Below are 25,944 nucleotides of genomic sequence, written 5' to 3'. Positions count from 1 at the left end.
CCAGTCACCCCTTCTCCCTCCCTGCTAGTCACAAGGACCACCCTCCCTCCCTCGCTACAAAATGGCGTCTCCCGCTGGGGCCCCTGAATCGGCATAATTCATTTGTTAGCTAGGCGGAGTCGGTCTGGGATGAGCGGTTCTGCCAACCACTCAGACACAGGAACTTTGATTCCGCACTTTAGGCAAGCCACTCAGGCGCTGGCTTTAAGTCATGGCGTCACGAAAACGGGGCGTATACAAGCTGTTCTCTCGCGTCCTCTAAATTTAAGCCAATGGCAAGCAGGAAGCATCAATGAGTGACGTAGTGATAGCCCAATGGAGGCTAGGGGCGGGCTTCAGACCGAGTATGCGGGTTGCGGGGCCTGGGGGCCGGGCGGCTGTTTCCTGTCCTGGTGCATGGTGGTCGGACGAAGGAATTGTTGGAAAATTTTCTCGGAGGTTCGTATATAAATGTGTTTTTACCCAGTGTGCATTATTCTCCGCCCGGCCACCGCCCTTAGTGCGGCGGCGCGGGCCTCGGCCCTGATTCCGGCTGCTCAGCTTCCGCCGCAGGCCTTTCTGATTTTACGGCCGGTCGCGGCAGCGGCGCCTAGGCAGAAGCGGAGTTTATTAATAACCCGCGGCCGCCGCTGTGGGGCCGCCGAGCTTTTCTCGCCTAGGACGCCCCCCCCCCCCCTCTCCGTTGTCTTTGCGCGCCGTGCCCCGCCTGTTCCTCTCCGGGGACCGCAGAGGAGAGGGACGGGAGGGTGTAAGCCCTCGGGAGCCTGGTGGCGCCTCTCGGCTGGACCTCCACGCGGAGCTGGTCCCCAGGCGCTCCCGTGGCGAAGCTCCTCCGGCTGAGACCGCGGGCCACGGTCCGCACCGGGCCCGATCAGTGGCGCCGGCCTGGGCCCGCTCGGACCCCACCTGAAGAACGCACCTGGAATTTCCTCTCACCCGCCAAGATCATGCACAGATTACCTGTGCCTCTCACTTTTTAGAAAAAAAATTGAGGTCACTGAGGCCGAATGCCGAATGTTATTAGAAATTGTCAATTTTACTCTTTTTGTCAGTTTTGGCTAAAGAGTTAACGAGTCCTTCAGTTGTTTTGTAACGTCTTATTGTGAAACGTGAACCAATTTTTATTCCCTCTTACGCTTTTTAAAACTAACTTTTTCATCCCACGTTAACAAAATTAAGCAAAAAGTAGGGGGGAAGATACCATTGTTAAGCCCATTATTTGTTTAAAATCAACTGAAGCCTTTGCTTTGGAAGTGTAATTAGCTGGTATATCATGGTGGGATGTGAAAAATTGTAGGTTGGAGATTGTGGTCTGCTTAATAGTTGAAGTTCATTGTTAAATGTTTAGTAAGAGAATAGGTGATAAGGTTTTTAACTAATTCAGGTGTATTTTGAGAAGTCCATAGCTTCCCCTTTATTTTTTAATAATTCACGTACCTTACAATTCACCCGTTTAAAATTGTGTAATTAAGTTGGTTTGGTATTTTCAGTTGTGCAACCCTCACCATCATCAACTTTAAAATATCAGTATATGTTTACGAGTCCAAAAAGAAACTACCCATTAAGTTACTTCCCATTCCCTTTAACCCCTCACTCCTTCCCCAACCACTAAATCTGCAGATTTGCCTGTTCTGAATATTTCACATGAACTTCCAGTTTGTGGGCTTTTGTGACTGGCTTCTTTCACTTAGCATAATTTTGTAGGATTCCTTCATGTCATAGCATTATCAATACAGGTACTTCCATTTCTTTCTATTGCCAGTTTTTCCATGAATGAGCATAACATGTTTTATTTATCCATCATCTGTTGATGGATGTGTGGGTGGTTTCCACCATTGGTCTGTTTTGGGTAATGCTGCTTTGAACATTATGTATAAGTTTTTGTGTGGACATAATATTTTCATTTCTCTTGGATATATATTCCTCTGAGTAGAATTTCTTGGTCATATGGTTGGTAACAACATTCAACTTTTTGAGGAACTGTCAAATTGTTAGACAAAATGACTACACCGTTTTACATTCCTTCCAGCAGTGTGTGAAGACAGTCCCATGTCTTCATGTCTTTGTCAACACTTACTATCAATCTTTTTGATGGTAACCATTTTAGTGGATATGAAGTGCTATATTTTAGCAATTTTAAATTTGTATTTTTCAACGACTGTGGTATTGAGCATTTTTTTATGTGCTTATTGGCCATTTTATCTTCTTTAGAGAAATGTAAATTTTTATCTTTTCCCCATTTTTAATCGGATTGTTTTTATTGAGTTTTAAGAGGTCTTTATATAAAAGTCTTTTATCAGATACATGATTTGCAAAATGTCCATAGCCCTTTGCTGCAACTTCAGATATTGCTGCGGAGTAAGGATTCATTGTGTTCTTCATGGAAAGATGACCTTCCTGGATTGGGGAAATTGTGTGTCTACTATTACTTCAGCTGTTATTAAAATGTATGTGCAGTTTATGATCAAATGAGCATTTTCTGAGTCCTGAGGTTTTCATCGTTACAGTATTCAATTTTGGTGTTTTTTTAAAAATTATTTTTATTCATTTTAGAGAGGAAAGACAGAAGGGGGGAGGAGCAGAAAGCATCAACTCCCATAAGTGCCTTGATGGGGCAAACCCAGGGTTTTGAACCAGCAACCTCAGGGTTACAGGTCAACACTCTACCCTGTGTGCCACCATAGGTCAGGCTGGTTTTGGAGTTTTTAATCTAGCTTTTGTTTGGGTTTTTCGTTTTTCTACTTTTTTTACATTAATTTTTGAGAGAGAAAGAAGGGAGAGAAGTAGAAAGCATCAACTTGTAGTTGCTTCCCATATGTGCGTTGACTGGGCAAGCCCAGGGTTACGAATCGGCAACTTCAGCATTCAAAGTCCACTCACTGCACCACCACAGGTCGGCTGTTTTTTATTTAATCTGAGGTTTTATCTAGTTCTGAGTCTTTGCTCCTGGCTTTATTTCAGGACACAGTGATGATTTTAAAGAATTGGGTTGCATGTGTCATTGCTCCTTTCTATGCTTAATTTGTGAGACAATGTTTGAAACTTTATTGTACTGTCCATCAAAATGATTTATTTTTTTAATATTTATACACACTTGTTTTTCCTGCATCAAACCTGTATTTATTTTATTATTATTATTATTTTTTTATTTTACAGAGACAGAGTGAGTCAAAGAGAAGGATAGACAGGGACAGATAGACAGGAACGGAGAGAGATGAGAAGCATCAATCATTAGTTTTTCATTGTGCATTGCAACACCTTAATTGTTTATCGACCGCTGTCTCATATGTGCCTTGACCGTGGGCCTTCAGCAGACCGAGTAACTCCTTGCTGGAGCCAGCGACCTTGGATTCAAGCTGGTGGGCTTTTGCTCAAACCAGATGAGCCCGCGCTCAAGCTGGCGACCTCGGGGTCTTGAACCTGGGTCCTCTGCATCCCAGTCCGACGCTCTAGCTACTGCACCACTGCCTGGTCAGGCAAAATGATTTTCTTTTTAAGATGAATTTAAACGGAGAAATCTCCCTCTCCCTCATAGAAGAGAAAATTTTGAAAAGAACAGAAACCTTTCTTCATACTTTTCCATAAATCTAAACCCAGTTTAAAACTGCTGCTGTGGGAACTCTGCATCCTGTGGGAATAACTTGTCCATTAATTTATAGACATGGGCATTTATCTCCAAAAGACATTTTTTGTACTTAAAGTACCATTTTAACCCAAACAAGCAGTGGTGCAGTGGATAGAGCATCAACCTGGGACGCCGAAGTTCAAAACCCTGAGGTTGAGTGCCAGCTAATCCAGCTTGAGTGAGGGTTCACCATCTTGAGCACGGGGTCACCGGCTTGAGCTTGGGATCATAGACATGACCCCATGGTCGCTGGCGTGAAGCCCAAGGTCACTGGCTCAGCTGGAGCCCCCCAGTCAAGGCACATATGAGAAAGCAATCAATGAACAACTAAAGTGCCACAACATGAGTTGCTTTTCTCATCTCTCTTCCTTTCTGTCTGTGTCTGGCTCTCTCTTAAAAAAAAAAAAATTTAGCTCTGGCCGGATAGCTTGGTTGGTTAGAAGCTTCGTTCCCAAGCATATATTTTGACAGTTCAGTGCTGGGTCAGGGCACATACAGAAATAGATCAATATTCGTGTCTCTCTCTCTTCTCTTCCTTCTCTCTCTCTCCCTCTCTCTCTCAAATCAATAAATACAAAATAAAAAATACCACTGACTAGGCACTGGATTGAATGATTTGTTGTGTGGCTTACATATATTATGAACTTACTACCTTCACTACAAACCTAAGTCAAATACTAGACTTATTATCCCTATTTTGCAAGTGAGCCAACTAAAGTTTAGAGTAATTGTTCAGTTATTATGCCGCAAAACTGGGACTTGAACCTATGACTGGTTCAAAAGCCTGGTCTCTCAACTGAGTTATTCAGTAACCTACCAAGTACCCACTTCTTTAACTTTTTTATGTTTATTTTTTTTACTAATTTTAGAGAGAGGGAAAGAGGTTGAGAGAGACAGGAACATCAGTCTGTTCCTATATGTGCCCCGACTGGGGATTGAACCAGCAACCTCTGTGCTTCCAGATTATGCTCTACCAACCAAGGTATCCAGCCAGGGCTTTAACTTTTAAAATATATCTGTTGCTTTTAGAGTGATACAGTATTTTTTTTTAACAGAGACAGAATCAGAGAGAGGGATAGATAGGGACAAACAGGAATGGAGAGAGATGAGAAGCATTAATCATTAGTTTTCCTTTGTGACACCTTAGTTGTTCGTTCATTGCTTTCTCATGCGTGCCTTGGGGCTACAGCAGACCAAGTAACCCCTTGCTCGAGCCAGCAACCTTGGGTCCAAGCTGGTGAGCTTTTGCTCAAACCAGATGAGCCCACGCTCAAGCTGGCGACCTCAGGTCTCGAACCTGGGTTCTTTGCATCTCAGTCCAATGCTCTATCCACTGGGTCACCGCCTGGTCAGGCTGATACAGTATTTTGATTACTATACATAATATGCCATATAATGGATGTTAATGTGCTATTTATACACATTAAAAGTAAATAATGAAGGCATTTGGCTTTATATTGAAAATACTGAATTTTGTATTGTAATATGGAATAAGGTTGCAAGAAGTTGAAGTCATTAAAATTAATGGCAGCCCTAGGCACTGGCCAGATAGCTAAGGATCAATCAGTGAATTCATAGATAGGTGAAACAACAGGTCAGTGTTTCTCTCTTTTCCTCTACCCCCCACCCTCTCTCTCTGAAGTCAAATTTCACAAACACTACTTCAGTCCTGGCCAGATAGCTTGTTTGGTTAGAATGTAGCTCTGAAGCACATAGGTTGCTGGTTCAATCCCCAGGCAGGGCACATACAGGAATAGACCAATTTTCTTGTCTCTCCCTCTTTCTTTCTCTAAAATCAATAAATAAAAATTAAAAACAAAAAAGCCTGGCCTGCTCTGGCCAGTTGGCTCAGTGGTAGAGCGTCGACCTGGCGTGCAGAAGTCCTGGGTTCGATTCCCGGCCAGGGCACACAGGAGAAGCGCCCATCTGCTTCTCCACCCCTCCCCCTCTCCTTCCTCTCTGTCTCTCTCTTCCCCTCCCGCAGCCCAGGCTCCATTGGAGCAAAGATGGCCCGGGCGCTGGGGATGGCTCCTTGGCCTCTGCCCCAGGCGCTAAAGTGGCTCTGGTCGCGGCAGAGCGATGCCCCGGAGGGGCAGAGCATCGCCCCCTGGTGGGCGTGCTGGGTGGATCCCGGTCGGGCACATGCGGGAGTCTGTCTGACTGTCTCTCCCCGTTTCTAGCTTCAGAAAAATACAAAAAAAAAAAAAAAAAAAAAAAAAGACTAAGCAAAAAAAAAAAAAGCCTGACCTGGCCTGGCCTGGCCTGGCCTATGGTGGCACAGTCAATAGAGCATCAACCTGGAGCTCTGAAGTCACTGGTATGGTCACTGGTTCGAAACCCTGGGCTTATCAGGTCAAGGCACATTACAATAAGCAATCAAGGAACAATAAAGTGAAGCAACTATGAGGTGATACTTCTTACTCAATAAAATCTTTTAAAAAGTTTTTTTTTTTAACTGCCCCAGAAGAGGTAATTTGCATTTTAAAAATGTCAGTTTATACATGCTGTATGCACATTTAATACAGTGACATATAAAAAAGTGAGACACAATGAAAAGAGCATTGGAATAAAAGAAGAACCAATCTTTAATTCCATCTCAGGAAGTTAACTAGCCATGACCTCATACAAATTGTATTCACTTATTCAACAAATATTTAGTAAGCCTATACCGTGTGCCAGGCATTACTGCAGGCTCTAGCAATTCAAGGGTGAGTAAGACAGATGGGGACCTTTAAAATGATATAGTCTTTTTTTTTTTTTTTTTTTTTTTACAGAGACAGAGTCAGAGAGAGGGATAGATAAGGACAGACAGACGGGAATGGAGAGAGATGAGAAGCATCAATCATTAGTTTTTTGTTGTGACACCTTAGTTCATTGATTGCTTTCTCATATGTGCCTTGACTGTGGGGCTACAGCCGACCAAGTAACCCCTTGCTCAAGCCAGCGACCTTGGGTCCAAGCTGGTGAGCTTTGCTCTAACTAGATGAGCCCACGCTCAAGCTGGTGGCCTCAGGGTCTCGAACCTGAGTTGTCCGCATCTCAGTCCGACGCTCAATGGAACTTGCAAAGTTCAGTTGGAAATTCTGATAAGAGCCTGACCAGGCAGTGGTGCAGTCGGCCTAGGACCTGAGGACCTAAGTTCAGAACCCGGAGGTTGCAGGCTTGAGCATAGGCTCATCCAGTGGTCACTGACTTGAAACTCAAGATTGCTGGCTTGAGCAAGGGGTCATTGGCTCAGCTAGAGCCCCCCTGTCAAGGCATGTATGAGAGGCAATCAATGAACAACTAAAGTGCTGCAACTGTGAGTTGATGTTTCCCATCTCTCTTCCGTCTGTGTCTCTCAAGAAAATTTCTTTTAGATAAGTGAAATTCTCCTATGAAGGAGATAGAGTTCTGTGATAAGGAGATGGTGGTAGAATGGCTGTTTCAGATAAGAGGTGACACTGGACAATATGTGCAAAACCAGGAAGAGTTAGGTGTGTACTAGGAACTAGGTCAGCCTGGTTGGATGTATATAATGGAGGACAATTGTAAAGCACTCGGCAACATGAGGTATGTTAAACTGATTAGATATTTATTGAACATATAATCTTAGGAGTCAAAATTTTGGAGACCTAGAGGACATAGTATATACCTTAGAAAGCTTATAGTCTAGTGCACAGATTGTATGTATAAGTTAAAGACTTGCCAGTTGGCTCAGTGGATAGAGTGTCTGCCTGGCATGTGAATGTCCCAGGTTCGATCCCCGGTCAGGGCAAACATGAGAAGCATCCATCTGCTTCTCTTCCCCTCCCTCTCCCCCTTCTCTCTCTTCCCCTCTCACAGCCAGTGGTTCAATTGGTTCAAGCGTCAGCCTCAACACAGGATAGCTCGGTTGACTCAAGTTTTGGCCCCAGACAGGTGGCCAGGTGGGTTTCCGTCAGGACGTATGCGAGGGTCTGTCTCTGTCTCCCCTTCTCTCACTTAAAGAATAAAAAATAAATAAATAAGCCTGAGCTGTGGGGGCACAATGGATAAAGTATCGACCTGTAATGCTGAGTTCACCGGTTCAAAACCCTGGGCTTGCCTGGTCAAGTCACATATAGGAGTTGATGCTTCCTGCTCCTCCCCTTCTCTCTCTCTCTCTCTCTCTCTCTCTCATCTCTCTTCTCTAAAATGAATAAAGTCTTGAAATAAATACAAATAAAAATTTTAAAACAGGAGGTGACAAGGACATTAGGTATCAGGAATCAAGCTTTTCAGCCAAAAACGAGGTTCTATAAAAACCTCACTTTTCTCACCTGTAGAAAGAAAACGATCACAAGAGCCCATCTTGAGTGCTAAGGGCTTTAAATACATTATTTTAATTAATTCTTACAACAGCCCTGTCAGGTGGATGTTCTTCCATTTTTTTCAAAAAAGGACATGGAAGGTCAGCAGCAGGTTAATTATCCAGGAGCTGAGCAGGATTCAGATGCATAGCACACCAGCAAATTATAAAGCTATAATGTAGATGGAATCTATGACAATAAAAATGTGATTAGTAATTCAAAGTGACCTGGAGTACAAGCCTAATAACAGCAAATACTGTAGGATTCAAGTGATGACTGAGATATGGGTAGTGTAGTGAGGGGCCAGTGACAGTTACAAGCTGTTCCCTGTGTTTGAACTGCCCTTTCTACTCTTTCTACCCTTAGGAAAATCTTATCTTTTTTTTCTTAAGATTTTTATTTAGTGATTTTACAGAGGTAGGGAGGGAACGAGAAGTAGTTGCTTCATTCTAGCTGTTCATTGTCTGCTTGTCATATGTGCCTTGACTAGGCAAGCCCACGGTTTCGAAACAGTGACCTCAGCATTCCAGGTTGGGGCTCTGTCCACTGTGCCACCACAGGCCAGGCCAACTGTTATCTGCTTATGACCAAATTTACATATCTTGGTCTTTGAGGTAATGTTAGATGCTGCTTTGTCTATTAATGTTATATTTGTAGCAGTGACTTTCAACTGGTGGGCTGTGGCAAACTGTGCCACAAGAATTTTAAAAAAGAATTTTTTTTATTCACTTTTGAGAGGAGAGAGAGAGAGAAAGGGGGGAGGAGCAGGAAGCATCATCTCCCATATGTGCCTTGACCAGAGAAGTGCAGGGCCCTGAACCAGCAACCTCAGTGTTATAGGTCGACACTTTATCCCCTGCACCACCACAGGTCAGGCACCACAAGAATTTTTGAAACATTCACTACCTGACTATTTAGTCAAGGGCATTGGCCTCTTTTCCCTTAGATGGTCAAATTTTAAAAATGACAACAGCCAACACAACAATAGCCGTCTGGTGTGAATGAATCAAAATTTTACCTTTTTTTTTGTCCTGTCAGCAAAAAAATACATATTTTTGGTGTGTTGCAAAATTTTAATAATTAGTTTTTGTATGCCATAAGATGAAAAATGTTGAAAACCACTGGTTTTCCAGTGTCACTTCAATACATTCAATAAAAGGGGGGAAAAATCACTGATTTATACTACTTTTGTTTTTTTAAATCATAAAAATCATAATCAGACATAATCATGGTAAAAAAAAATTTAATTTATCAAAGGTATACAGTAAAAAGTAATGTTTCTCCACTCCACATTCATCTCCTAATTCCATTTCTGGGAGGTAATTACTTGAATTTTTAAATATATATACATTAAAAAATTACATTTTTATATGTATTTTAAAATATATTTTAAATGTTCAAAAATACAATTAAAATGTTAAACAATGTTAAAAAATATGTATTTTTAAAATACATATAAAAATGTATTTTTGGCCCTGGCCAGTTGCCTCAGTCATAGAGCATTGACCCAGCATGTAGAAGTCCTGGGCCTGACCTGTGGTGGTGCAGTGGGATAAAGCGTCGACCTGGAACACTGAGGTCGCCGGTTTGAAACCTTGGGCTTGCCTGGTCAAGGCACATATGGGAGTTGATGCTTCCTGCTCCTCCCCCTTCTCTCTCTCTCTGTCTCTCTCTCTCACTCCTCTCTCTCTAAAAAATAAATAAATAAAATATTAAAAAAATAAGTCCTGGATTTGATTCCCTGTCAGGGCACACAGGAGAAGTGATTATCTGCTTCTCCCTCCTCCCCCTTTCTCTCTCTCTTTCTCTCTCTCTCTTCCCCCTTTTCTTCCCTCCTCTCCCACAGCCATGGCTCCATTGATTCAAGCACATTGGCCCAGATGCTGAGGATGACTCTATGGAGCCTCCACCTGAGGCGCTAAAAATAGCTCAGTTGTGAGCAGCCCCAGATGGGGCTTGCTGGTTGGTTACCAGTCAGGGTGCATGTGGGAAGTCTGTCTATCTCTACTACTCTCACTTAAAAAAAAATGTGTTTTTTAAAAAACACAAGTACAGTACATGTATTGAGGAGAAACAGACATTCCTCTACCCTCAAGGTTCTTCTAGTGGGTCTAATAATAAAACAGATGAGACATATTAGCAAGAGAAAATAACCAAATTTAATACATATGCCCACATACAAAAGAGAGTCAGACACCCACATATGCAAGAGAAGTTCAGAGATAACCAGGGTGACTGAGGTATATAAGACACTAGGGATAAGGTGATGCATCTTGGGGGCTTCAAAGGATCTTTGCAGGATGTTAAGATCAACAGACATTTAGTAAATAGAAGTTTGTCCTGCAGTATAGATAGGTCAAAAGAGGTTATCTCTAATAATCTCTTATTATGAGCAAGGTCACTAATTCAAATTCTTCTTGAGCCTGAAACTAAAATTTCCTTTAGCTCAAAATAATGTTCATACCACTGAGGCACATCTTGAGGTGACTTCTTCTGCACCTCCACACAGGTCATACCATATACAGAGGGTCCTTGGGATACAACACAGTTCTGTTCCTACAATAGTGACATAACTCGAATTTTGGTGTAAGTCAAAACACATTCTAGCCTAAATCACCTGTCCTATCACCGTTGTAAAATCATAATCTAGAGGTCTGACCTGTGGTGGCGCAGTGGATAAAGCGTCAACCTGGAAACACTGAGGTTGCCGGTTCAAAAAAACCCCTGGCTTGCCTGGTCAAGGCACATATGGGAGTTGATGCTTCCTGCTCCTCCCCTTCTCTCCTTGCCCCAAATAAATAAATAAATAAAAAAGAATCTTAAAAAAAAATCATAATCTAGAACAGGGGTCCCCAAACTTTTTACACAGGGGGCCAGTTAGTTCACTGTCCCTCAGACCGTTGGAGGGCCGGACTATAAAAAAAACTGAACAAATCCCCATGCACACTGCACATATCTTATTTTAAAGTAAAAAACAAAACGGGAACAAATACAATATTTAAAATAAAGAACAAGTAAATTTAAATCAACAAACTGACCAGTATTTCAATGGGAACTATGCTCCTCTCACTGACCACCAATGAAAGAGATGCCCCTTCCAGAAGTGCTGCAAGGGCCAGATAAATGGCCTCAGGGGGCCGCATGTGGCCCGCGGGCCGTAGTTTGGGGACCCCTGATGTAGAACATAAAAACACAACTAAGCAACAGAAAAAGAATACTGCATATTCTTCCACCACATGCAACCAAACTATTTCACCCATGTAGTCAGTCCATAAGTGCAACACTAGTGGTGTAAGCTCTCGGTTTTTTTTTTAGTTTATATGGACATGAGGGTTGTAAACTCGAAACGTCATATGTTGATACTGTCATAATCCAAGGACCCCTGTATACTCTTCTGCAGTTTACTTTTTCCCATCTACAATACATTTTGGAGATGTTTTTAATATTTCATATAGATTCATTCCATTCTTTTTACTGTCTCTATGTTTCATTTATGGATGTTTTATAATTTATTTAACCTGTCCTTATTGATGAGCTTTTTTTTTTCTTTTTTTTTGTGTGGCAGAATCAGAGAGAGGGACAGATAGGGACAGACAGACAGGAAGGGAGAGAGATGAGAAACATCAATTCTTCGTTGTGGTTCCTTAGTTGTTCATTGATTGATTTCTCATATGTGCCTTGACTGGGGGGGCTACAGCGGGCCGAGTGACCCCTTGCTTGAGCCACGACCTGGGCTCAAGCTAGTGGAGCCTTGCTCAAACCAGATGAGCCCATGCTCAAGCTGACTGCCTTGCGGTCTCGAACCTCAGTCCTCTGCATCCCAGTCTGACGCTCTATCCACTGCACCACCGCCTGGTTAGGCGATGAGCTTTTATACTGTACTATTTTTGTTATTATAAAGTAAGTCTTGATTGATTGATTGATTTTAGAGTGAGAGTAAGGGAGAGGGAGAGAGAGACAGACAGACAGACACATCAATTTGTTGTTTCACTTATCCATGTAGTCATTGGTTGATACTTGTATGTGCCCTGACTGGGGATCAAACCACAACCTTATAGGATGGGGACAACGCTCTAATCAACTGAGCAACCCAGCCAGGTTGTGCATTTGAAATTTTAATAGGTGCCAAGTTATCTTAATCATTGTAGGGTCTTTTTCCTCCATATTTTTGGGTTTTTCTGGGTTTTTTTAAGTCTCCCCATGGCTTCTCCTTTATAATCTTAGTTATAGGAGTTTTGTTCAGCTAACCTTCTCAAGGGTGGTTGTTCTATAATTTACCTTATTTTTCGCTCCATAAGATGCACTCCCTCCCCAGAGTGGAGGGGGAAATGCCCGTGTGTCTTATGGAGCGAAAAATATGGTATTTTATTAAATATTTTAACACACCATTTGGTTCAAGAATATTTTTTTTCTTATTTTCCTCCTTAAAACCCTAGGTGTGTCTTATGGTCAGGTGCATCTTATGGAGCGAAAAATATGGTAGTTGTAATTTTGATGTGGGTGTTGAGGGAGGCAAGCACAGAATTTACCTACTTCACCATCTTGACTGGAAGTCACTACATTGTTTTAATTACTTGTTTTCATTTGTCTGCCACCATGGAATGAGTTTCCTAAAAGCAACAACCACTTCTTTTTTACCTCTCTATATCCCTAAAAGCATGCACATTGTCTAGTATGTGTGCGCACACACACATATATCCAATGGTGGGATTCAAATAATTTAACAACTGTTTCTCTTTCCTAATGACCATTTCAAGTGTAAAAAATGATATACTGGAAGGTAATTTATTATTTCATGCATTTAATACTTAAATAGGAATAAAAGGTATATAAAACTAGACTATAAGAGTTTTAAAATATTAATGAAAAATATTAAATAATACTTGACAAAAAAACAATGAAACTTATTTATGATATTTCCATATTGGTTCTTTTTTTTTCTTCCTTACAGAGACAGAGAGAGTCAGAGAGAAGGATAGATAGGGACAGACAGACAGGAACGGAGAGAGATGAGAAGCATCAATCATCAGCCTTTCATTGTGACACCTTAGTTGTTCATTGATTGCTTTCTCACACGTGCCTTGACCGTGGGCCTTCCGCAGACCAACTAACCCCTTTCTCAAGCTAGCGACCTTGTGTTCAAGCTGGTGAGCTTTTTTTTTTTGCCCAAACCAGATGAGCCTGTGCTCAAGCTGGCGACCTCGGGCTCTCAAACCTGGGTCCTCCGCATCCCAGTCTGATGCTCTATCCACTGCTCCACCACCCAGTCAGACTCCATATTGGTTTTTGATTGGCGTCCTCACTTGCAACTTTTTTCACCTGTGGACAGAGTGAACATTACTGTGGGTGCTTATAACACTAAAAAAGATTAAAGAATGGTCCAACCTAATCCCTGCTGGTCAGCCTGTGGCCTGCGAGGTTTCGCTTGTGGACCAGAGCACCTTAGAAGATTCACCCAGAGGAGTGAGTGCAGCCTCAGTGGGCTCATGCCATGGGCACTTCTAGACACTCTGAAGGACGGGCATGGGGGGGGGGGGGAAGAGTAAAGAATATAAATTTGTGGTTTCCACATTGGGCCACTGCCCAGGCGCCCACATTAGAGAGAATGCTGATTACAAGTGCCATTTTAACAACTGGTTCGCTGACTGAACTCAACAAAAAATTACTATCAATTCTGCTGAACCAGCAAAAACCAGCTGAATCCCATCACTGTATATATCTATGTATACATATATACCCATATTTGTACACACACATATATATGTACTCACAGACAAAACAATTAAAATATCATTCCTGGATATTTATCCAACAAACATGTATTTTTTTAGTAGTTTGACCATGGTAAAGACTTAAAGGATAATAATGGGAGATGAAATTAGAAAGGTAGGTAGGGGCTAGATTAGATTGTAGCTTTAATGTCAGTCTAATGTCAGAAATTGAATTTAGACCTCTAAGTAATACAACTATAAAAAATCTGAGGGGCCTGACCAGGCGGTGGCGCAGTGGATAGAGCGTTGGACTGGGATGCAGAGGACCCAGGTTCGAGACCTGAGGTCGCCAGCTTGAGCGCAGGTTCATCTGGTTTGAGCAAAGCTCACCAGCTTGGACCCAAGGTCACTGGCTCAGGCAAGGGATTTCTCGGTCTGCTATAGCCCCACGGTCAAGGCACATATGAGAAAGCAATCAATGAACAACTAAGGTTTCACAACGAAAAACTAATGATTGATGCTTCTCATCTCTCTCTCTGTTCCTGTCTGTCTGTCCCTATCTATCCCTCTCTCTCTGTCTCTGTAAAAAAAAAAAAATGTGAGGGGAAAAACAAGTTTAAATCTGGAAGGAGGCCCTGGTCGGTTGGCTCAGAGGTAGAGTGTCGGCCTGGTGTGCGGAAGTCCCAGGTTCGATTCCCGGCCGGGGCACACAGGAGAAGCGTCCATCTGCTTCTCACCCCTCCCCCTCTCCTTCCTCTCTGTCTCTCTCTTCCCCTCCCGCAGCCAAGGCTCCACTGGAGCAGTTTGCCCGGGCGCTGAGGATGGCTCTGTGGCCTCTGCCTCAGGCACTAGAATGGCTCTGATTGCAGCAGAGCAACACCCCAAGATGGGCAGAGCATCACCCCCTGGTGGGCATGCCGGGTGGATCCCGGTTGGGCGCATGCGGGAGTCTGTCTGACTGCCTTCCCGTTTCCAGCTTCAGAAAAATACAAAAAAAAAAAAAAAAAAAATCTGGAAGGATTCTTTCTTAAGATTCCTTTGCAAGCATCTTAAGTTCTCGCTCATCTTTAAAGTAACCCAACTTGGAATGCATTATGCTAGTTCTTTTTGCAAAATGACAATGCTGAACAGATCCACAGGCCAGTTCTGATAAAAGGCCATCAAAAATTTGCAAATAACTGTATGTTTAATTTAAAATGTGTGTCTTACATGCTCATTTTCATACAACCTGAAAAATGTTGGTGACAGATATGATTAAGACATGATGGGTATGGTGTGAGCAACTAGAGAATATTTTGATCTCTAGCTTGTTTCTTTTCTTTACTTCACTACCAGATTTCCCCCCATTTGATCATTTTCTAACAAAGGCCATTAATTGTATTACAGACTCTTCTTGAGAATTTCAAAATAATATGGACCGTGTGCCTTGCTATCACTTATTGTAATTGTGCGTATTTGAACTCTTCTGAGTCCTTTCTCCCTTCACTGTACCATGTATGTGCCAGTAATTTGTGTCCAGGAAATGGCTGTTTCTTCATTTTTCAGTTCGTGTATATTTTTGTCCATTAGGCTGGAAACTATAGGTGTTGAAGCCTTCCTGAAGAAATTTAACAGTTGATCAGCTTTCAGACAAGAGAGAACTTTTATTTATTGCAGATAACTTAGCTATCTGTTGATGCTATATATCATATTGTAGTTATCTGGAGATTTATAAATAATTGAATGAAAAGGACAAGTGCTGGAGTTATGATCAAACCTTAAACATTTTTTAACATCATGACCCAAATTACCTTGTAATCTGCCTTTTTCAAAATTCATCTCTATAATCGTACAGTGCTTACATCATTAAAAGTGTTTCCCTTCCATTTCCTTATCTTGATTTTTCCCGTTATATAGTGACAGTACTTGTTCTGAAAATTAGTCTTTTCCAAACCTATATATATCAGGCATCTTAACAGCAGAGTATCAGTGTTACTTTGAGGCTTCTCTGTTAGCTCTCAGAGGTAGCAAGAAACTTAAAAAGTTTCAGTCTGCTCTATGGATCTTTCAGGAATCCCTGAAAAGGCAACCCTTGATTGACTTTTATCACCACACTGATACTTTCCTGTGAGTCTATACCATAGTCCCTGGTGTTAGTCCAAAAAGGGTACAGTGTATAGAAATTCTAAAACAAAAATCTTTGAGAAGTCCTAAACCTAAATATAATTGCAGAATATCACTATCATCTGCATATTGTTCTTTTAAATATTGACACTAAAAATCAGATCTTTAGATCTAGAAGGATATCTAGTAGAGATACTTTTGTCCAATTCCCTGGTTCAAGGCAGCTAAATTATCCTAACTCCTGTTTGAAACCACTCAAAGCTCACAGAGGTAAAGGTTCCTGGAGGTAGGAGAAGGGAGGGAGAGTGTTGTGGTGGTGATTAGTAAAAGAACCATTCATTCATCCATTTATTCAGCACCTATTGTATGTCTTCTATGTGCCAAGTATGTTTTAAGCACTTGAGCCAGTAATGAGCAAACAGAGAAAAATCCTTATCCTTGTGAAGGGGAAGATGGATAAGAAACTAAATAAGTAAATATATATAATATGTCAATAACCACTATGCAGAAATATGAAAAAGGGCAGAGGCAGAGGGATGGGGTGGGAGATATGGTTTGAAATGAAGTGAACAAGGAAGCTCTCATTGACGTAGCATTGCACAAAGACTTGAAGAAGAGGGAATAATAATGAAAAAACTGGAGAGAATGTTTCAGGCAGAAGGAACATCAGATGTAAGGGTCCTGAGGCAGCAGAACACCCAGTATGTTTGAGGAAAAGCAAGGACCCCTGTGTGGCTGAAATAGAATAAATGAGATGGAGAGTAGCAAGAAATTGGGGTCAAGAACATTGACCTCATAGGCTAGTAAAAAGACTTTCCTTTTTTCAAATAAATATTTATTTAGTACTGATAAGGACTTTGGCTTTACTCTGAAAAGTCATCAAAAGTTTTTAAGCAGAAGAGAGACATAATCTACCAAGGGGCACCTTGCCTGCTGTGTTGGGAGGATACTGTGGCAAGGTCACAGCAGAAGCAGGGAGATCAGGTAGAGCAGTGGTAGTCAACCTGGTCCCTACCGCCCACTAGTGGGCGTTCCAGCTTTCATGGTGGGCAGTAGCGGAACAACCAAAGTATAAATAAAAAGATAGATTTAACTATAGTAAGTTGTTTTATAAAGATTTATTCTGCCAAACTTAGCAAAAATCCGACATAAAGTACTTGGTAAGTAATTATTATTATATGCTTTAACTTGCTGTAACTCTGCTTTATAAATTTTATAAAGTAAAGTTACTTCCCTACTTTATAAATCACCATTACTGTGGAACAGGTGGGCGGTTAGAAAATTTTACTACTAACAGAGATACAAAAGTGGGCAGTAGGTATAAAAAGGTTGACTACCCCTGACTTAGATGCTTTTGCAGTAATGTGGGTGAGAGATGGTAGTGGCTTGGATCAGGAACGTAATGGTGAAGGTTGTGAAAAGTCGCCAGATTCAGAATAGATTCTGAAGATTGAGTTAACAGGATTGCTAATGGATTGTAAGTGGGAATCTTCAACTATGTTAAATCCAAAGAATTCTTAATTACTGGGGGTTTTAGACATGGTACAAAACTGATAGGCAAGACTTTCCAGTGTTCTCAATAGGTTACTGATCAATTATGAAAAGCATGCCTTGGACTTTAGGTTCATAAGTGAAATTTCAGCTTATTCCAAACACTCTTTACGTCCGTAGTACTTTTTTTATGTTTCATAAATATCTTTGTAGCTTTTATTTCATATACATTGTTCCTTTGTTCTCAAGCGCCTGTATTTTTCTTTAAGGTAAAAAATGTTGTTGGCCCAAATAAATCGAGATTCTCAGGGAATGACAGAGTTTCCTGGAGGAGGAATGGAGGCTCAGCATGTTACCCTGTGCCTGACAGAGGCAGTGACTGTGGCAGGTGAGCAGTCTGTTTGAAGGGATCACGTACATTTGGAAATACCATTTATCTTAGGGGAAATTGAAAAATCACAATACCGTGTTTACTTCCCTCTTCTCGTTTAGCTAAAGACTATGCCAAATTTTCAATGAGCACGTTTACCTTGGTGTAGGTGCTGGGTACAGTAGAGCAGGGAAATGGTTTTTGTATATACTAGAAGAAATCCCATTTCAGTCTAAGTTAAGCAGTCTGCCTTTTGCCTGATTCTCATTATGAAAATTTTAATTTAAGCAGCATGTACACATGATAGTTATCTAAAGAAAATAACTATCTTTTTATAATAGATGGTGACAATTTAGAAAATATGGAAGGTGTAAGCTTGCAAGCAGTGACACTTGCAGATGGTTCTACTGCTTATATACAACACAATTCTAAAGGTATGTGCCTCATATACAACCCATGGTTAATACAAACAATGCTGATAACCTCAGAGTTGGAGCACTTAGCAACTGTATCCCTTCCCAAACCCTTCTAAAGATTCTGTATTGAATATGGTCATTTTAAATAGTTTCAGTTTAACTAAATATCATTTTAATAATTTGGGGACTTCTTTGAGATATTTGGAAGATAGGCTGTAAAGTACATCTACTAAGACCTTTCATGCTTTTTTCATTTTGTTATTTAATGCTTTTAAGAAATAAGTATAAGATAAAGATATTTGGTTTTACTTTTATAACATTGTCTCTGAGTCATTGTTTACTTTGCATTAAGAAATAGCCTAGTTCTCAAACTTCTTATTTTCATGGAAATGTACTGCACATATATACATAGTCAAGGCACTGCACATATATACATAGTCAAGGCACGTACGTATGCCCCAGGGGTGAGAATGACAGCTGGCCTCATAAACACTGACATATCTATTTATTCTTCCCAGCTTCACCTTCCCCCTGGTCAGTTACTGTTCCTAGGTGGCTCTGAAGGGTATATAGAGGTTCCACTCATGTAACCTGCTATGATGAGCCACTCTTCCTCTTGAAGTTGTCTAATTGAAAATTGGAGGGGAGGAAGGATGGCTGAGGGAAGATTTTTTGCTTTCTGTAGGATCACTGGATGTGTTATTGAATTGCCTCAGAACATTGAGGGAAGAATCAAGATGAACATGATCTTAAGTAGTGTATGTTTTTATAGTTGATATCATTTTGAAATTGTATAAAGTTTAAAATTTTTGCTTGTTCTGATTTATTGGCTTAAATGTTTTGTTCCAGATGGAAAACTCATAGATGGCCAGGTCATTCAGTTGGAAGACGGTTCTGCTGCCTACGTTCAACATGTACCCATACCTAAAAGTAGTAAGTATTTGATAATACTTACCCTCCTGATTTTCATACTGCCGTCTTTGCTACTCCAGCTCCTCTGACTACTTAAACATAGTCCTGATCTCTAATCCTCCTTCTTAAAGGGAAGATCAGTAGATGTCACTGAGTGCATCTAAAGATCATTGTAACTTAATTGACACTTTTTCTCAAAAGTTATAGAAAAGAAGTTATTGGCTACACTCTGGAGATAAATGTGCAGCAGTCCTAAATTTAAGTTAAATCCTACATGTCTTTGATTTTTTCTTTTTTTTACCTTCTTTTAGTGCTTTTTATCCCTTGGTATAAATTCCTAAAACAAGTATCTTAATGTATTTTTTTTTTCTTTCATTTTTTTTCTGAAGCTGGAAACAGGGAGAGACAGTCAGACAGACTCCCGCATGCGCCCAACCGGGATCCACCCGGCACACCCACCAGGGGCGATGCTCTGCCCACCAGGGGGCGATGCTCTGCCCATCCTGGGCGTCGCCATGTTGCCACCAGAGCCACTCTAGCTCCTGAGGCAGAGGCCACAGAGCCATCCCCAGCCCCCGGGCCATCTTTGCTCCAATGGAGCCTTGGCTGCGGGAGGGGAAGAGACAGAGAGGAAAGCGCGGCGGAGAGGTGGAGAAGCAAATGGGCGCTTCTCCTGTGTGCCCTGGCCGGGAATCGAACCCGGGTCCTCCGCATGCTAGGCCGACGCTCAACCGCTGAGCCAACCGGCCAGGGCCCTTAATGTATTTTTACCATTAAACACTTATTCAGGCAGCTCTACTAAAATTACTTAAATGTTCAAGGACCCATAAAGCAACTGTAGTTTTTATAATGTCTTTAATGATTTATTAACTCTGTTGTTGCTGAGTTATCAGAAAACATGGGATCTAAATGTAAGCATTGTTCTCGAGCAGGGGACAGTTTGCGTCTAGAGGATGGTCAAGCAGTGCAGCTAGAAGATGGAACTACAGCCTTTATTCATCATACCTCCAAAGGTAAAATAGTTTTGGAAATATGAATAAAATAAAAAAATGGAATGTGGGAAAAATAAGGCCTGCCTTTAGTTACTGCGTGATATCATGTAAAAAAGAATTATGCTTGTTTTCAAGTACAAAGATGGCAGATTTTGGCATAATCTATGGCAAAACTTTCTAATAATTTGAGCTGTTCAATAACAGGTCAGAATAGTAAACCCTTGTTTGCTGGAGGACTTCAAATAGCAGCTGCTTTTAAAATATTAAATAATTGAAAGTTAAATTGCTGATTTCTTTCTTTCTCATAAATATAATTCCTTTGCCTATTCTGTTGATTATTTATCTTTAATTAAAACTAAATATGAATTTAAAAATATCTGAAGTAAGGATAGCAAATGTTAATGTTTATAACTTTGTGTGGAGAGGACCAGGGGTTTGAGGTGGAATGTATAGGAGTAATGAGCACCACTCTGCAGCCAAACTATCTGGGTTCAATTTGTGGTCTGCTGTTCTTTAACTATGTGACTTGGAACAAATTACTTAACCTCTGTGTGCTTCAGTTTCATCATCTGTAAAATGAGGATTATAATTAGTATCCACATCATAGGGTTGTGATAAAAGCATGTAAAGCACTTAGAACAATGCTTGTCAAATAGTAAATGCTTAATAAATACCAGCTATTGTTATTACTTTATAAAATACTTAATTACAGAATGATGCAAATTGTTTTTAAAAGACTGTTTAGTTGTATAACCAAAGGGGAAACTTTAAAATTTAGCCTACTTAAATTTGTACGTACATTCGTTTCCTTAAAGATGGAAAAAATAAGCTCTGAAATTATTCTTTAGCAGTGAGTGTTAATTATGGGTTCATTTTAGTTGGATAGATTTCCTGTTTCACGTGCTATATATAGTTTTGTGTGGCTATAGAGGGGAAAACCATGGACTTTGAAGTCACACTGACATGAATTCAGATCCTTGTTTCTCAGTACCTTGATTTTGACTGTTAGTTTTATTTGTTTACTGTTTCCTAAGGAAAATTACTACTTTCCAAATCTCATTTTCCCATTTGTATAGTGGGGATGGTAAATATACCTGCGTCGCAGAATCATGAGGATTGAATGAAATAATACATGTAAAGCACATCTCAATGAAACTTCATTCCCTCCTTTCTTTAAATATGTAACTGTTTATTAGACTACCTTTAGTTTAATTCCAGTCTCTCCCACTCCCTCAGATAGTTATGACCAGAGCACGTTACAGGCAGTTCAGCTGGAAGATGGCACCACAGCTTACATCCACCATGCCGTGCAAGTCCCACAGTCTGATACCATCTTAGCAATTCAGGCTGATGGTACAGTGGCGGGTCTGCACACTGGGGATGCCACGATCGACCCTGAAACCATCAGTGCTTTGGAACAGTATGCAGCAAAGGTACATCCATTTTATAATCTCAAGAATGTCCTTTATTTTATAATTAAAAGAAAAGACCCTTGCTGCTTGGCTCAGTGGTAGAGCATCGGCCTGGCGTGGGGATGTTCTGAGTTTGATTCCCGGTCAGGGCACACAGAGGAGTGACCATCTGCTCCCCCCCCCTTTTCTCTCTCTCTCTCTCTTCCTCTCTCTCTCTCTCTCTCTCTCTTTCTCTTTCCTTCTCTCTCTCTCTCTCTCTTCCTTTCTCACAGCCATGGCTCAGTTGTTTCAAACACATCGGCCCCAGGCGCTGAGGATGGCTCCATGGGAGCTTCTCCCTCAGGCACTAAAAATAGCTCAGTTGCAAACATGGCTCCAGATGGGCAGAACATTGGCCCAGACAGAGGTTGCCTGGTGGATCTTGGTCTGGGCGCATGTGGGAATGTGTCTCTCTATTTCCCTCCATTCACTTGGAAAAGAAGAAAGAAAGAAAAAGAAATAAAAACAAAGTATGCTTTATCTGGTAAGAAACTAGAAATTCAGTCAAAATCAGACAACATTAAGGAGAAGATCAGCATTTATCTTAATAGAAGTGTGTAGAAAGAAATATTGGAAGAAAAATAAGGGGATGGGACAAGAGCTTGTAGAAAAGAAATGAGTGGTACATAACTCACAATAGTTATATTCAAGGATGAGTGATAAGAGAAATATAGTAATAAAGTCTAGACAGAACTACTTATGAATTAATATGTAGAAATTAGAGATTGGAAAAGGTAAGGAAAGTCTCAACTAAGTTTTACATCAAAAAAGCTAGATATTTTTCTCTCATTAAATATATATATATAAAAAATGTAATTTAAAAGGTTATTTTTTCCACCCTGACCAGTGGTGGCACAGTGGATAGAGTGTCAACCTGGGACACTGAGGTCCCAGGTTCCAAACCCCAAGATTGCTGGCTTGAGTGCGAGCTCATCCAGCTTTAGTGCAGGCTCACCAGCTTGAGCACGGAATCATCAATATGATCCCAAGGTCACTGGCTTGAGCCCAGTGGTAGCTGGCTTGAGCCTGAGGTCACTGGCTTGAGCAAGGAGTCACTGGCTTGACTTGAGCTGCCCCACCCTATCAAGGCACGTATGAGAACCAATCAATGAACAACTAAAGTGATTCAGCCTGACCAGGCGGTGGCACAGTGGATAGAGCGTCGGACTGGGATGCTGAGGACCCAGGTTCAAGACCCCGAGGTCGCCAGCTTGAGTGCAAGCTCATCTGGTTTGAGCAAAAGCTTACTAGCTTGGACCTAAGGTTTCTGGCTTGAGCATGGGGTCACTCTGTCTACTGAAGGCCCACGGTCAAGGCACATGTGAGAAAGCAGTCAATGAACAACTAAGGTGTCGCCATGCTCAACGAAAAACTAATGATTGATGCTTCTCATCTCTCCGTTCCTGTCTGTCTATCCCTCTCTTTGACTTTCTCTCTGTCTCTGTAAAAAACAAAAAAAACAAAAAACCTCAAAAAAACAACTAAAGTGATTCAACTAACTATGAGTTGATGCTTCTCATCTCTTTCTTTACTTGCCTCTCTCTCAAAAAAAATTATTTTTTCACTTAAAATTATTTTAATTTAACTTTTAAATAATTTTTTTAATTATGAAAAATTTTAATCATACATAGAAATAAGCAGTAATGAGTTTCCATGTTCTTATCACCAGCCTAAACGATTCTCAAAATGTAAAACTTGCCTTTCCTGGATAGCTCAGCTGATTAAAGCATCCTCCCACCATGCCAAGGTTGCGGTTCAATCCCTAGTCAGGGTACATACAAGAATCAACCAATGACAGCATGAATGAGTGGAAGAATAAATTAATGTTATTTTTTCTCTCTCTGTCTCTCCCTTTCTTTCTCTCTCAAAATCATTAAATAAAAAAAAATATTTTTTGCCCTGGCTGGTTTGCTCAGTGGTAGAGCATCGGCCTTGCGTGCAGGAGTCCCGGGTTCAATTCCCGGCTAGGGCACACAGGAGAAGCGCCCATCTGCTTCTCCACCCCTCTCCCTCTCCTTCCTCTCTGTCTCTCTCTTCCCCTCCCACAGCCAAGGCTCCATTGGAGCAAAGTTGGCCCAGGCGCTGAGGATGGCTCCATGGTCTCTGCCTCAGGCACTAGAATGGCTCTGGTTGCAACAGAGCAACGCCCCATATAGGCAGAGCATCGCCCCCTGGTGGGCATGCCGGGTGGATCCCGGCCTGGCGCATACGGGAGTCTGTCTGACTGCCTCCCTGTTTCCAACTTCAGAAAAATTAAAAAAAAAAAAAAAAAAAAAAAAAAAAATATATATATATATATATATATATATATATATATATTTTTTTTTTTTTAAGCCTAACCTGTGGTGGCATGGTGGATGGAGCATTGACCTGGAATGCTGAGGTTGACAGTTCAAAACCTGAGGCTTACCCAGTCAAGCACATACAAGAAGCAACTACTACTACAAGTTGATGCTTCCTGCTCTTTCCACCCTGTCTTTCTCCTCTCTCTAAAAAATCAATAAATACAATCTTTAAAAAATTAGCATGACCAGGCAGTAGTGCAGTGGATAGAGAGCATTGGCTTGGGACACAGAGGACCCAGGTTCGAAACCCTGAGGCCACTGGCTTGAGCACAGGCTCACCAGATTGAGCATGGGGTCACTGGCTTGAGTGTGGGATCATAGACATGACCTCATGGTCCTGGTTTAAAGCCCAAGGTCCCTACCTCAAGTTCAGCAAGGGGTCACTCACTCTGCTGTAGCCCCTTCCACCCTTGGGCAAGGGGCATATGAGAAAGCAATTAATGGACAGCTAAGGTGCCGTAACAAAGAATTGATGCTTCTCATCTCTTTCCTTTCCTGCCTGTCTGTCCCTGTCTGTCCCTTTCTCTGTCTCTTTCACTAAAAAAAAAAAATAATCATAATAATAAATAATTTTTTTTTATTTTTTATATATAAAACTTTTGCTCTAGCCAGATGTCTCTGTTGGTTGGATCATCGTCCTGATACACAAAAGTTGCTGGTCCAATCCCCGGTCATGGCACATATAGAAACAGATCAGTGTTCTGTCTCTCTCTACCTTCCTCTATCTCTAAAATCAATTTTTAAAAAAAGTAAAATTGGCCTGACCTGTGGTGGCGCAGTGGATAAAGCGTCGACCTGGAATGCTGAGGTCGCTGGTTCGAAACCCTGGGCTTGCCTGGTCAAGGCACATATGGGAGTTGATGCTTCCAGCTCCTCCCCCCTTCTCTCTCTCTCTCTCTCTCTCTCTCTCTCTCTCTCTCTCTCCCTCTCTCCCCCTCTCCCTCTCCTCTCTAAAATGAATAAATAAATAAATAAAAATTTTAAAAAAGTAAAATTTTAAAAAAGTGTTTTGTTTTTTTTTAATTTATTGATTTTAGTGAGAGAAGGGTGGAAGAGAGAGAGAAAGAGATACAGGAATATCAATCTGTTCCTGTATGTGCACTGTCTAGGGATTGAACCAGCAACCTCTGTATTTTGGAACACAATGCTCTAACCAACCAAGCTATTTATTTGGCCAGGGCAAAAGTAAAACTTTTTGTTGTTGTTGTTGTTGTTGTGGAACTTAGTTGTTCATTAATTGCTTTCTCATCTGTGCCTTGACCGCAGGCCTTCAGCAGACCGAATAACTCCTTGCTCGAGCCAGCAACTTTGGGTCCAAGCTGGTGAGCTTTGCTCAAACCAGATGAGCCCATACTCAAGCTGGTGACCTTGGGGTCACGAATCTGGGTTCCTCCACATTCCAGTCCAACGCTCTATCTCAGGGTTCGGGAACCTTTGGCTTGCGAGCCAGATGTGGCTCTTTTGATGGCTGCGTCTGGCTTGCAGACAAATCTTTAATTAAAAAAAATAATAATGAAGAAAAAAAATAATGTTAAAAATATAAAACTCTCTTGTGTATTACAATCCATTCATTTTCTACCGCTCATGTTCATGGTTGTGGGTGGCTGGAACCAATCACAGCTGTCCTCCAGGACAACACCAAATTTTTATTGGATAATGCTTAATGTACACAGGTCGTTGTATGGCTGTCACAGAATTACATTTTAAAATATGTGGCGTTCATGGCTCTCTCAGCCAAAAAGTTTCCCGACCCCTGCTCTATCCACTACGCCACCGCCTGGTCAGGCAAAAAAGTAAAACTTTTTAAAGCTTTATTTTATTCCTATAGGTGTCCATTGATGGAAGTGAAAGTATAACAGGTACTGGAATGATTGGAGAAAATGAGCAAGAGAAAAAAATGCAGGTGTGTAAAGCTACTTTTTTATATAATTTCCTTTTCTTAGCATTTTTGAGCCCTATTATGGGTGAAAGCAAGAATAAGGAACTCACTACCTTCCTAGGAAAATCTTAACCAATTCAGAAAAACGGTGTACAATATGTATTAGTAGCTTTCTCAAACTACCTCTGGTCTCAGGACTCATCATATGGATGCAGAGTGGCACTAAAGAAATAGAAATGTCACAGAAATTCAGATGAAGCTTGTGTTCTGGAATCCAAGGCAATTTAGGAAACCAGGTGAACTGACTGTCCCTGCCCATGGCAGTTTGTGGATCTTTTT

The 25,944-nt window shown here is 41.2% G+C and overlaps 1 protein-coding gene and 2 non-coding genes across 5 annotated transcripts in view; all 3 read left to right on the top strand.

Annotated features, from left to right (window-relative positions):
- The first annotated feature begins 342 nt into the window (after nucleotides 1-342).
- Nucleotides 343-25,944, top strand: part of ZNF143 (zinc finger protein 143) — a 62,626-nt gene continuing 37,024 nt past the window's right edge. For 2 of the 3 annotated variants that reach the window (XM_066366005.1, XM_066365990.1), the window contains exons 1-7: nucleotides 343-438; nucleotides 17,510-17,628; nucleotides 17,952-18,044; nucleotides 18,876-18,959; nucleotides 19,868-19,951; nucleotides 21,167-21,363; nucleotides 25,555-25,629. In XM_066366005.1, coding sequence (XP_066222102.1) covers nucleotides 17,517-17,628; nucleotides 17,952-18,044; nucleotides 18,876-18,959; nucleotides 19,868-19,951; nucleotides 21,167-21,363; nucleotides 25,555-25,629 — 645 coding nt within the window. In that variant the 5' untranslated portion in view covers nucleotides 343-438; nucleotides 17,510-17,516. The remainder of the gene's footprint in view (nucleotides 439-17,509; nucleotides 17,629-17,951; nucleotides 18,045-18,875; nucleotides 18,960-19,867; nucleotides 19,952-21,166; nucleotides 21,364-25,554; nucleotides 25,630-25,944) is intronic. The other variant, XM_066365998.1, reaches the window with a different exon arrangement.
- On the top strand, nucleotides 13,312-13,446 carry LOC136389866 (small nucleolar RNA SNORA52). Its single transcript, XR_010748427.1, has one exon. It is a non-coding gene; the product is annotated as a small nucleolar RNA SNORA52 (small nucleolar RNA).
- TRNAA-UGC (transfer RNA alanine (anticodon UGC)) lies at nucleotides 23,278-23,353 on the top strand. Its single transcript has one exon. It is a non-coding gene; the product is annotated as a tRNA-Ala (tRNA).

The sequence above is a fragment of the Saccopteryx leptura genome, chromosome 1, assembly GCF_036850995.1.
Source record: "Saccopteryx leptura isolate mSacLep1 chromosome 1, mSacLep1_pri_phased_curated, whole genome shotgun sequence".
NCBI classification, from domain to species: Eukaryota; Metazoa; Chordata; class Mammalia; order Chiroptera; family Emballonuridae; genus Saccopteryx; species Saccopteryx leptura.
Note: the sequence above shows the minus strand (reverse complement) of the source record. Positions and strands in the feature narration are given on the sequence as shown.